Source organism: Erpetoichthys calabaricus, chromosome 4, assembly GCF_900747795.2.
Source record: "Erpetoichthys calabaricus chromosome 4, fErpCal1.3, whole genome shotgun sequence".
Taxonomy (NCBI): domain Eukaryota; kingdom Metazoa; phylum Chordata; class Cladistia; order Polypteriformes; family Polypteridae; genus Erpetoichthys; species Erpetoichthys calabaricus.
This window is the reverse complement of record NC_041397.2, coordinates 130871928-130883927: the sequence shown is the minus strand read 5'-3', so window position 1 is coordinate 130883927 and position 12000 is coordinate 130871928. Positions and strand designations below refer to the sequence as shown.

The window sequence follows — 12000 nt, the reverse complement described above, 5'->3', positions numbered from 1 at the left end:
ATAATGATTAAATATGTTGTGTATTGCTCATGCATACATCTTTTAAATAAGTAATTATAAGGTCTAATTTCAAGCTACCGATAAAAATACAGAATATCTAAAATTAATGAGAAATCCAATTTGTAGTGTTAATAAACTCAATATTTTAAGGATTATGGCATTCATTGCCTTATGAATACTTCTTCACAGTGGAAAAACTGCAATTGAAAGAAAAATACATAAAATAGAAATATATATAATGCTTAATATGTTTCATTTTGTACATTTTCATGACTGCTTATTGAAAATCCATTCTTGTACTTTACTCTCTGACCCTACTACAGTAATAATTAATGAAGTCATTTAGAGATTAAAGGGTGATGATACAACAGATTAACTGAGATCATGGTTTTTTTAATTGAGATGTTTTCCTACATAACATACTGTATGTTTAACTATATAATAATTGAATTTCTTCAAATAATAGACTACCATGAGCAGACTTTCTGAGCTACATTATAAGGGAAGACTGGCATGTATTTTATATGAATACAGCATGCACAAAATGAAGAGTGCTGACTAGGGCACAAAATGTGGTATGACACAGTAATTTATTGTGTATTTCTCATATATCCTCATTGGCTGCCACAGCAGTACTTTTTTGAAAGAACCACATTTTTGTATTGACAATTAAATGATAAGTGATTTCTTCACAATCATGGCATGTATTAGTCTGACACACAAAATACTGTTCTAAAGTGAAGTTTTTTTTTTAATTTTCAAAATACCATCCTTGCTCTTGAACTGTAGAATAGAACTTAAGGAAACCCAAGTCCAAACATAAAAAATAACTGTAAACTTACCAAATGCATCCATTCTTTTCAGGCAAGAATGTTATTGGATACTAATCCAAATCTTTAGATTGTGCAAATTTTGTTAAATAGTATTTCACGTTGCTTTAGAAAGGAATTAAAAAAGTAAAACTGTTAATGAGATTCACTCATTTTAAAAGAAAGCTGGTTCTGCACCTCATCTGGGCAAATCCCTCTCCCTCCTTGAGAACCTTTCACCCCACAGGACCAAGATTTCCTCTTGCTTGAGCTGTGAATGCTTCACACACTACTTTCATTTTGAAAATCTGCTACTTTCGAGTACATTTTCTTACAAGATTTAGACAAACAAGCTATAGTTTTAAATCAGCCAAATGTCAGACTAGGAAGAAGATGATGCATTTAGCATTATCAGTGAACCATATCTATAAAAAACAAAATATACTAATAAGGAGATGCAACAGATCAAAAAGAAAGGAAAAGAAAGAAGAGTGGAACAACAAAAGAAAAATGTGCAACTGGAAAGTACAGTGATGTAACAGAGAGGTGGCGATTAATGGTACACATGTAGAAAATTTGAAGTTAAGGCAACTTAGGAAGAATGACTGTGTTGCAGGGAGTACGCTATACTCCTTCCACAGTGTAAAACTTAGATGTATCAGAAGATGAGCCCACTTTATTAATTTAGGATGCATCATATTCAATACACAACTACACATTTTTCAGTAGTGATCATTTACTGTGTTCTGGAGACATTTCTCCACTTTCTAAAATTAAACTGGAAGAAACAATCAAAACCTAAAGGATCAAATGGGCAGATTTCATTAAAATAAATTTAGTTATTGGTCTTATTCCTTGCACTGGTGGTGCAGTGGTAGTGCTGCTGCTTTGTAGTAAGGAGACTGTGGAAGATTGTGGGTTCGCTTCCCGGTTCCTCCCTGTGTGGATAGCGCTTTGAGTACTGAGAAAAGCGCTATATAAATGTAATGAATTATTATTATTATTATTAAATGCTTACTTAGCACTGATCTGTGAAAGATCCAAGTAATCATATGGAGATTGTTATTATTTACACAGACAACAACCAGGCACACAATTCAAACTCATAACGCTACTTCCTTGAAACTGCACGAGTAAGGATTGTTCTGTCCTACATAAGAGTAACTAATCTGTATTGTATTTAGCTTGCTAACGATGATTGCTACTGTTACTATTTCTACATCTCAACATTTCAGCCCAATTCAGACAAAGATGAAATTAAATGACTCACATGAAATATGTTTTGAACTGCTGTTGACTTCAAAATTGGGCGATCAGGAACACTTTTTTTTTTTATTTAGCTGCAAGTACTTTACACAAAGAAATGAGCGCTACAAACCCACAGGTCCACTTTTAGAGTGTCCTCCATTCAAGTGTTCACATCTAAATTAAGTGCTGCACCCATAACTTTAAGGTATTGTGGTTACCATAAGGAAGTTGATAAAAACTGTAAACACTTTGTTTTCTAAAGTTTGTTCATATCTTGAACATGCATATTTTCTAACCATTTTCTCAAAAGACAAAATTGCTCTAAATAGCTTAATACATGTGTTTGGTTTCATATTCATCAGCTTCCTTATTTAAGTCTAAACTCTACCCACTGTGGCAGCTGTGAGCAGACAAGTGAACAAGAAATGTATTCTTACATTAAGGAGAATAGTTGCAAGAAACAGCTATAAAATTACTTCTAGATTCCTTTAATTAACACAAGAATGACTCATAAACGCAGAATGCACATTTTCTTAAACTGAAACCTTTCCTGCTTCAAAGAGGATATATTTGCTAAATCTTTTTTTAATGCTTGGACCACAGCATACTTTATTCAATTTCATCCAAAGGAGTAATGAATGCATACATTGAGTTGATTTGATATATATAGTCCTAATCAGTTCTGCATTACTGTATTGATGTGCTTGGTGAGTCATATCTGAATTTTTGTTTACGTTAATGTGTCACTCTAACTATAATTTTATTGCAATGCTTCTTTAGAAATTTAAGATGTTGGTTTAAAATGATCTTAGTTCAGAAAGCTTAGAGTTGTTTTTTATGTTTTAATTTCTAGTATGTTTTCTGGTTTTTGGACTAGGATTATTAAAATCAAACTTTTTTTTCTAGCTTCTTCTACAGAACTGAATTTTATTATTGATACACAAAGTAGAAAGCTTTTATATGTCTATCTGATAAGAGGACATATAACTCATGTGGATATTAAAGCTATTCCATGTTTAAATATTAACATTTTTGTATATCAGCAAAGTTTTCTTAATAATTAGGCATATTTTAACCTTTTTCTATTCTTCACAAAGCTTTGTTGAGGCTTAAACCAAGTTTAAAATACATGTGGAGATATGCTTCTAGGGCTTCTTCTACAATAAATTGTCATTATTTAACTGTGTGCAACTGTGTGTATACTTCCCTACTCTCTCTTTTATTTAGTGTGTGTTTATGTGCAGAAACCATAATATGCTTCTACATACAGCACAAATTACACATCAAGTGTTTCTGTCAACTTTTGAGTTATGTAAAATCCCTTTTCCCCTAAACATTGTAAAAACCAAAATAACGCCAAGGGCCCAACTTAATCATGGACAGACTTTTGTGCTACAATGTCTGCAATAATAAGAATGTTAGTGGTTGCCATATCTACACTTACACACCTGCAGTAAATAAAAATTGCTCCAAGGCAAACTCTGTTTTTTATCAAGAGAAAGAGTTTTGTGTGCCATCTAAAGGATTAAAAAGTAAGGCATTACTATGCAACTACCAAAATGGATAAAAAATACATAACCTTAAAATGCAAAATAACACCAGTTCAAAATACATGTCTTAAATGTATTTCAAATCCTAAAATACTGCAATATTATACTAATATATTAGGAACCATTAATTGAATGGCTAACATAATAGTACTATTCTAAACAAAGACTTGTGAGAATTATGCCATATGTAGTAATATAATATGAAAAAGAAAAAAGAGCAAATTAAAATTAAGCAAGGTAAGCTTTAATTTTATAGAAAAAAAATAAGTCAGTGATTTGTTAAAATACAAGCAAAGTCAAATATTCCACTAAGTACAAACATGGTTTACATGGTAAATAAATCATTCACAGTTCCAGAAAAAAATGTATCATTTGTTTTGTGAATAATACTGTATTTGTCATATATGATGGAAAAGTGATAAGCAATGTATTTTTATGACTGTGATTATTTCTTAAACTTAAAATTATATTGGTATTTGCTAGTCAGTCTGTATTAAATCCAATATTTGCTTTTATGATAATGTGACTATAGACTTCTTGTCTGCTAAAAGCAATATAATATTTTATGGGATTTGTGCAGCTTTTGACAATTATTTAAACCAGATGTCTGGATGAACATAGTGTTGTACCCCAGTAATAATTCAATTTTTTTTAATTCATGATGGTTTTTATGCAGTTAGCTGTTTAAACAATTGTCAATTTAGTACTTAAGACTTATATTATGCTTACAGTGCAATCAATCAATGAATCAGTCACTAAAATAAAACAATTATTATAGGTAAATACAGCAATTTTCAATGTGAGTGACATAGCGGTATACTGGTTAGTGCTGCAGTCACACAATTCAAATCCTTGTTCCGGATTTTATGGACAGTGAGTTTATGGAGTCTGCACATTTTTCATCTCTCTGTATATAAGCTTTTCCCCAGGTGCTGTGGTTTTAATCACAGGCATATAGATTCGATTGATGAGCAGTTCTAAATGGACTCAATGTAAGTCAATGTGCCATGTCCATTGTTGGATACAGCTGCCTGTGGTCTTAAATTTGATTGAGGTAGTCAAAAAATGGATACTTACTTCTACTAAAAATAAATTAACAGAACTTCAGAAAAAGTAAAAATTCACAATTAAGTGGCATATTCCCTCAAAACTGATATTTTTGATTTAAAATTTACTAATATTAAAGTGGGCGGCACAGTGGCGCAGTGGTAGTGCTGCTGCCTCGCAGTTAGGAGACCTGGGTTCGCTTCCTAGGTCCTCCCTGCGTGGAGTTTGCATGTTCTCTCCGTGTCTGCGTGGGTTTCCTCCCACAGTCCAAAGACATGCAGGTTAGGTGTATTGGAGATTCCAAATTGTCCCTGGTGTGTGTGTGCGTGCCCTGTGGTGGGCTGGCGCCCTGCCCAGGGTTTGTTTCCTGCCTTGCGCCCTGTGTTGGCTGGGATTGGCTCTAGCAGACCCCCGTGACCCTGTAGTTCGGATATAGCGGGTTGGAGGATGGATGGATGGATGAAATCCTATTAATTAATAGCTGTATGAATGTAGATTGAAAGTTGCTTTAAAACATTATTTTACACAACATCAGACTTACCATATTAAATAAATCTGTAGTTTTTCCAAGGCCTTTCTCATCACTGCTGTCATCATCTACAGAACCTTTACTCAATGACACAATTCCATCACCAGATGAGTCTTTATTAAAAAAAATGGGATAAAAAATATCTATTTTATACATGTATAACTTTTCTGGTCATGATAATTACTTCATTTTAAGCATTACTAGACCTACTTACAACTTTCCAATTTAAATAATATTATTTTATGCACATTATTTACCATGAACAGAGATTTTTTTCTTGATTTGTATTAAGTATATCACAAATGAAACTGTTGCATATTGTAGAAACCAAAAGTAACTTCTGTATACCATATTTGTTTTTAAAATATGAATTAGAATGGTATGTATAAAATAGTATGACCCAATTGTTGCTAATATGCTACAGTGACATGTATAATTAATTAAGTAATGCATCACTAAAAAAAATGACAGGAAATGCTGATATTCAAAACAAAATTTCCATCAGATCATCCATCCCTTTTTACATCCACTTAATATAGTTCATGGTTGGAGCAAGCTATATTTAATTCTGGCAGAACCAGGTAGTAGACTGCAAGAAAACTGGGAATGGTGCTAGCCCATTATAGGATATAAGATTAATTTATGCATATTTACCAAATGGCAAGGCTTGGTTTTACTGTGTTAGCACTAAACTATAGACAATACTTAATGTACTGTTCAGCATTAAAATTTAACTTTGAAGATTTTGAATTGTCACTGGTACATACATTAGAACGTATGAAAGTATTGAAATATAATATTTGAAGTAATGTTACTTTATTTAAAAATAACAGTCTTAAAGATCAACAGAGCACAAATCAGTAAATGATAAATGTAATTCAAAACAACATAATCTAATGCATCTCTAATACTGTATGTTACGTCATTGTTACAAAGAACCAAAAAAAACAAACATACCCCGTTTTAATAACTTTGCCTGTTGGGGAACTTGGTTAACTGGCTTAGAGTCAGGAACATCCATACCAGGAAATCTCGCTGGTACAGTACGACTTCCAACGGGCAGAGAGGAGTTCAAGAAATCAGAGCCTAGAGGAGGCAAGGTACGCATCATTGTACCAGGCTTCTCTGGAGATATTTCCTGAAATAGATAAAAAAAACATATTAGAATGTTCATAACTTATAAGTACTCTAGCATTTTTCCCCAAGTACTATATTCTTCTTAATCTCTCTCCCATCAAGTCCATAATTTTGAAATGAAACTTTGCAAGACTTCACGATTATTATTGATAGGTCTTGCTGTTGAATCAAGTGCAAAGAAAACATTTTCTCATATTTAAAACAGGAATAGCCTTTTTATTATATTCTGTTTTGTATTATAACTTAGGGGAAACACAGCAGTTAACTGTTAGCCCTGGAAGTCAGTCATTTGTTGCTATTAATGAAACATCTTATGCAATTCTAAGGCTTGTTAGTGCTTTAAATCTGCCACTTCAGATTTTTCCGGACTGCTGGATTTTATTCCAGAAAAAAAGCACAATCCAAATGTTTTGCAGACTAGAACACATCAACATTTCATACTCTTCTTTTTAAATATTTTATTAAAGCAGATATTGTAGGATGAACACAAAGATGGCATTACGTTAGCTGGTAATCTTTTGGCTCACTTTTCATCTTATGATTGTTTTAGCTGATGGTTACAGAAAAGGGAAAAATTAAAGGTTCTGAACCTATAACAAAGGAAGTCTTCTTCATTAGTAGCAGCAATTAGCTCTTTTCATACATTCATATTTTCCTTCCGAGAAGAATCATTGACAAGTAAACTCTCTTCTGGTTATTCTAAGCAATGGCACAATCATGAAAGAAGAGCTTCTGTAGTGTTTCTCAGTCTTTCAGATTCTAAATGAAAACATCCTAGCCGGAGTTTGAACAGCTTTTCCACTGTTGAAATACAATATACTAAAGAAAATGGATGCAAGCAATCAAAAGTGATAAAGGACCAAACATTTTACATGGCATGCCACATTTTTTCAGCCAACACTTTAAATTTTGAGTATATGAACTTTACGTGGTGCCTCAAGATTGACACTGTGCCTTTTTAACTGGAATAACTTTGGTGTCATACTGACACACTAATCAGCTTTTGAAGGGGCAAATGCTTGTCTTGAAATTAACACATTCAAGTCTGTACTGATGGGAAAACAACACAGCAGGTCACTCCACTATAGAACACGAGCATGCAGTGGCACCTGGTCCTGGTCAGCATACAAAACTTATCATAACTGCTATGTACTATTGTATGAGGTTTCAGACTTTAGCCAAGTGCTTTATTTACATTTAATAATAAATTATTTAATGTATTAATCATAGTTCCCTGCAAGAACTTGCCTGCTGCCTCCAGCTTGTATCACTGCAGTGCTTTCTGTGACCTGTTCTGCAGTGATGAGTTATTTTTGGACAGGAGAAGAACCAGCATATTGGGAAGGCATATGAGAAGGTTAGTTGAGGAATGTTTAAACTACGGAATGGGTCAGCAGAGAGTTTAGGGCAGGCCAAGTTTAGAGGTACACATAGAGACACAAACAGTATTATAAATTAAACTGTTATCTATCTACAGTTGAAGTCAGAAGTAAAAATACACTTAGGGTGAATTCCTTAAAATTCACTTTATAACCCCTCCACAAATTTCATACTAACAAACTAAAAATTTGGCATATCGTTTAAGATATTTGCTTTGTGCAGGGCAAAAGTAATTTTTTTCCAACAATGTTGACAGACAAGAGTATTTCATTTTTATTGACTATATCATAATTCCAGTGGGTCACAAGCCCTGGGCACAGGGTAGGAAACAGCTCTGGACAGGGCCCCATAACTAGTCACATACATATACATCTAAAACATTAAGACATGAGCCGAAACAGTGAGTCCAATCAACTTAAACATAACATTTTTGGCACGCAAGTCCAAAAGTGCCATACTCAAAACAGTAGAAATTTGACAGATTGGGGAAAGATGGGGGATACCACGTGAAACTACAAGCGGCCGAGGCTCTTCATGATAAAGTCAAGTCAAGTCAACTTTATTTATAAAAGTACATTCAATTTAAGATAGGTCCCCTCTGAAAGTGTGTGCAGCGTGATTCAAGAACATTTGATCGAAAAGGGTGTGAAAATGCAACTGGGTAAGTTGCTGTGTATTCTAAGTTAAAACTGGAAGAGTGCTGCTCAGAAAACTAACATAGAGAAAATGTGCAGAAGATAGCCATGTGTTAAACATATGATGCTGAACTGTAAAAATGCATGAAATGACAGCTAAAAGTTATACTATAAACATTGCTTAAAAATCAAGCATCATATCCTTCAGCAAATGTGTTGTTCTCAATAGAATCAAAACTGTTATCTGAACCTGACTCAAGGTCTTTTTAGTATTCTGTAACTTCTTTAACTGTATATTTTCTTTTTTTTGAAGAATAAGACCTGTCTTATTGCACCTAAAGCAAACAATCCTCATGCACTCTGATAGAAGCTCTTGCATAACAGTGTGTAAAGTTGATACATTTACACAGTACATTTCCTTCCATTTACACACAGCTTTAACATGTAAAAATGATAACTAATCATAGACAACTACACATCACTGGAATGCTCTAAGCTGCATTTTATACAATGGTAATGGCCTTTCACTGTATGTGGCTTGACATAAGTGGGACTTTTTACAAAAGCAGATTCACTCAGCTGTGATGTGCTGCTTGCCTTGGCATATACAGTTAGGTCCATAAATATCTGGACAGAGACAACTTTTTTCTAATTTTGGTTCTGTACATTACCACAATGTATTTTAAATGAAACAACTCAGATGCAGTTGAAGTGCAGACTTTCAGCTTTAATTCAGTGGGGTGAACAAAACGATTGCAAAAAAATGTGAGGCAACTAAAGCATTTTTTTAACACAATCCCTTCATTTCAGGGGCTCAAAAGTAATTGGACAAATTAAATAACTGGAAATAAAATGTTCATTTCTAATACTTGTTTGAAAACCCTTTGCTGGCAATGACAGCCTGAAGTCTTGAACTCATGGACATCACCAGATGTTGGGTTTCCTCCTTTTTAATGCTCTGCCAGGCCTTTACTGCAGCGGCTTTCAGTTGTTGTTTGTTTGTGGGCCTTTCTGTCCGAAGTTTAGTCTTCAACAAGTGAAATGCATTCTCAATTGCGTTAACATCAGATGACTGATTTGGCCATTCAAGAATTTTCTACTTCTTTGCTTTAATAAACTCCTGGGTTGCTTTGGCTGTATGTTTTGGGTCATTGTCCATCTGTATCATGAAACGCCACCCAATCAATTTGACTGCATTTACTTGGATTTGAGTATGTCTCTGAACACCTCAGTATTCATTCGGCTGCTTCTGTCCTGGTTTCATCTGTCCAAAGAATGTTTTTCCAGAACTGTGCTGGCTTTTTTAGATGTTCTTTAGCAAAGTCCAATCTAGCCTTTCTATTCTTGAGGCTTATGAGTGGCTTGCACCTTGCAGTGCACCCTGTGTATTTACTTTCATGCAGTCTTCTCTTTATGGTAGACTTGGATATCGATACGCCTACCCCCTGGAGAGTGTTGTTCACTTGGTTGGCTGTTGTGAAGGGGTTTCTCTTCACCATGGAAATGATTCTGCGATCATCCACCACTGTTGTCTTTCATGGACGTCCAGGTCTTTTTGCGTTGCTGAGTTCACCAGTGCTTGCTTTCTTTCTCAGGATGTACCAAACTATAGATTTTGCCACTCGTAATATTGTAGCAATTTCTCGGATTGGATTTTTCTGTTTTCGCAGCTTAAGGATGGCTTCTTTCACCTGCATGGAGAGCTCCTTTGACCACATGTTGTCTGTTCACAGCAAAATCTTCCACATGCAAGCACCACACCTCAAATCAACTCCAGGACTTTTATCTGCTTAATTGAGAATGACATAACGACGGACTTGCTCACACCTGCCCATGAAATAGCCTTTGAGTCAATTGTCCAATTACTTTTGAGCCCCTGAAATGAAGGTATTGTGTTTAAAAAATGCTTTAGTTGCCTCACATTTTTATGCAATCGTTTTGTTCATCCCACTGAATTAAAGCTGAAAGTCTGCACTTCAACTGCATCTGAGTTGTTTCATTTAAAATTAATTCTTGTAATGTACAGAACCAAAATTACAAAAAAAGTTGTCTCTGTCCAAATATTTATGGACCTAACTGTACATGCGTAAATTGCATATTTTACTAACAAAAAAGAGCAAACATCATGGAAACATGAACTTATAAAGAAGTCACCCTTGGGTATGTAAAAATATTGTTATTACTTTTGAGTGACTTTTGGGTTTATAGCAACATACACAAAGTGGCTATGGCCATAAAAGAGGAAGTTAAAGTAGTGGATCATTGAGTTTATGAAGGAGTTTAAAAAGGGCACTGTTTTTTATTTCATTTTTTATTTTGTGATCACTTTTTCTCTATTTCTTGGACTTTATTCTTGAGTTGTGTTTCTGGGACTTGTTCATCTTGCATTATATTTTATGCAAATACTTTTTGCCTCTTTATGCTTTTTGAACATTTTGTTCCATTCTTCTTTTTTTGTAATAAATACTTTTCTTTATAAAGATTCTTTTTGGGACTTATTGTATATTTTGGGATTTTTAGAGTGTTTTTGAACTTTTAAAGTCAACCTCCCCATTTTGAGGCCTGCTAAGCTGGAAACCAGCAGGTAGTACCTGTGACACTTATCTAATTGATAATGTCCAGTTAAGGTTCTGGAAGGCTTTTATAGTCTGTTTTGGAGGCCTTGCTCCTGTATTGCCAAGTATGTAACTCCTACTCAAAGCATCAAGTGTATAGGAAACGCTGAAATGTCTACTACACTGTTAAAATGGCAACTTATAGAAAATAAAAAAGAAACTGCTTTTCGTAATGTATGGAGTACTAAGAATAAAGTGAAAATGCTTCACTTAAAATGCAGAAATATGAGGAGGAGATTAAGCAAGGGATTTTTACAGGCACACCTCTTCAGTTTGGCAAGTCAAAGTGGCTGTGTATCCTAAACTTACCCCACTGCCTTGGATCTTGTGTGTGCCCCTACCAAGGTTATTATAGTTTTGCCTTTTTATACCTTACTTGGAAATTCAATTTAGTTTTAGTTTTCCTTCATTGTATACTTTTAGTTTTAGTTTAGTTTTTAATTTACCAAGACATTTCTATTTTATTTTTATATATATTAGTTTCAGTTTTAGTTTTAGTAATTATAGTATGGTTAAAGACCTACTATGGAGTTTAGTTTTTGTGTTACAATGAGACAGAACTGTACACTTAAAGGGTTTGGATATAATATGAATTTAATGTTAGTGGAAGCTGGCTACACTACACAACAGACTTTACTATTTGGTTTTGTTTTTGCGTGATAAAAACAAGCATAATCAAAACCAAGTACTGAATATGAACAATTTGACACAATTTTATAATTTTTAAAATATTTTCTATGTCATTTGTGCTGAACAAATCTGTATTGACTGTTGGCACTTTTTTCTTTTCCTTTTATTGCCCAGAATGGGCCAATTTGTAATGAACTTTAGGTGAATTTTAAGGTGTGAGGGTTTTTTACTCTAAATGTCTACAACACACAACATATCCTGCTCCAATGACAATGTGCTTATAATGAATGCCTTCAATATTTCATTCAAAAATCTCAACCACTGGGTTTTGTTATTTTCTACCAGCCATATTGATCTCTGATTCCATCTCAGGCACAAATAATTTATAGACAGAATTTTCCTCCTGCAGGCCTGGAAAGA

The 12000-nt window shown here is 34.0% G+C and overlaps 1 protein-coding gene across 1 annotated transcript in view; it reads right to left on the bottom strand.

The window, feature by feature from the left end:
- Nucleotides 1-12000, bottom strand: part of LOC114650263 (X-linked retinitis pigmentosa GTPase regulator-like) — a 72204-nt gene that overhangs the window by 16670 nt on the left and 43534 nt on the right. The window contains exons 11-12 of the mRNA XM_051926616.1: nucleotides 6141-6321; nucleotides 5196-5296 (exon numbers count right to left, since the gene is read on the bottom strand). Coding sequence (XP_051782576.1) covers nucleotides 5196-5296; nucleotides 6141-6321 — 282 coding nt within the window. The remainder of the gene's footprint in view (nucleotides 1-5195; nucleotides 5297-6140; nucleotides 6322-12000) is intronic.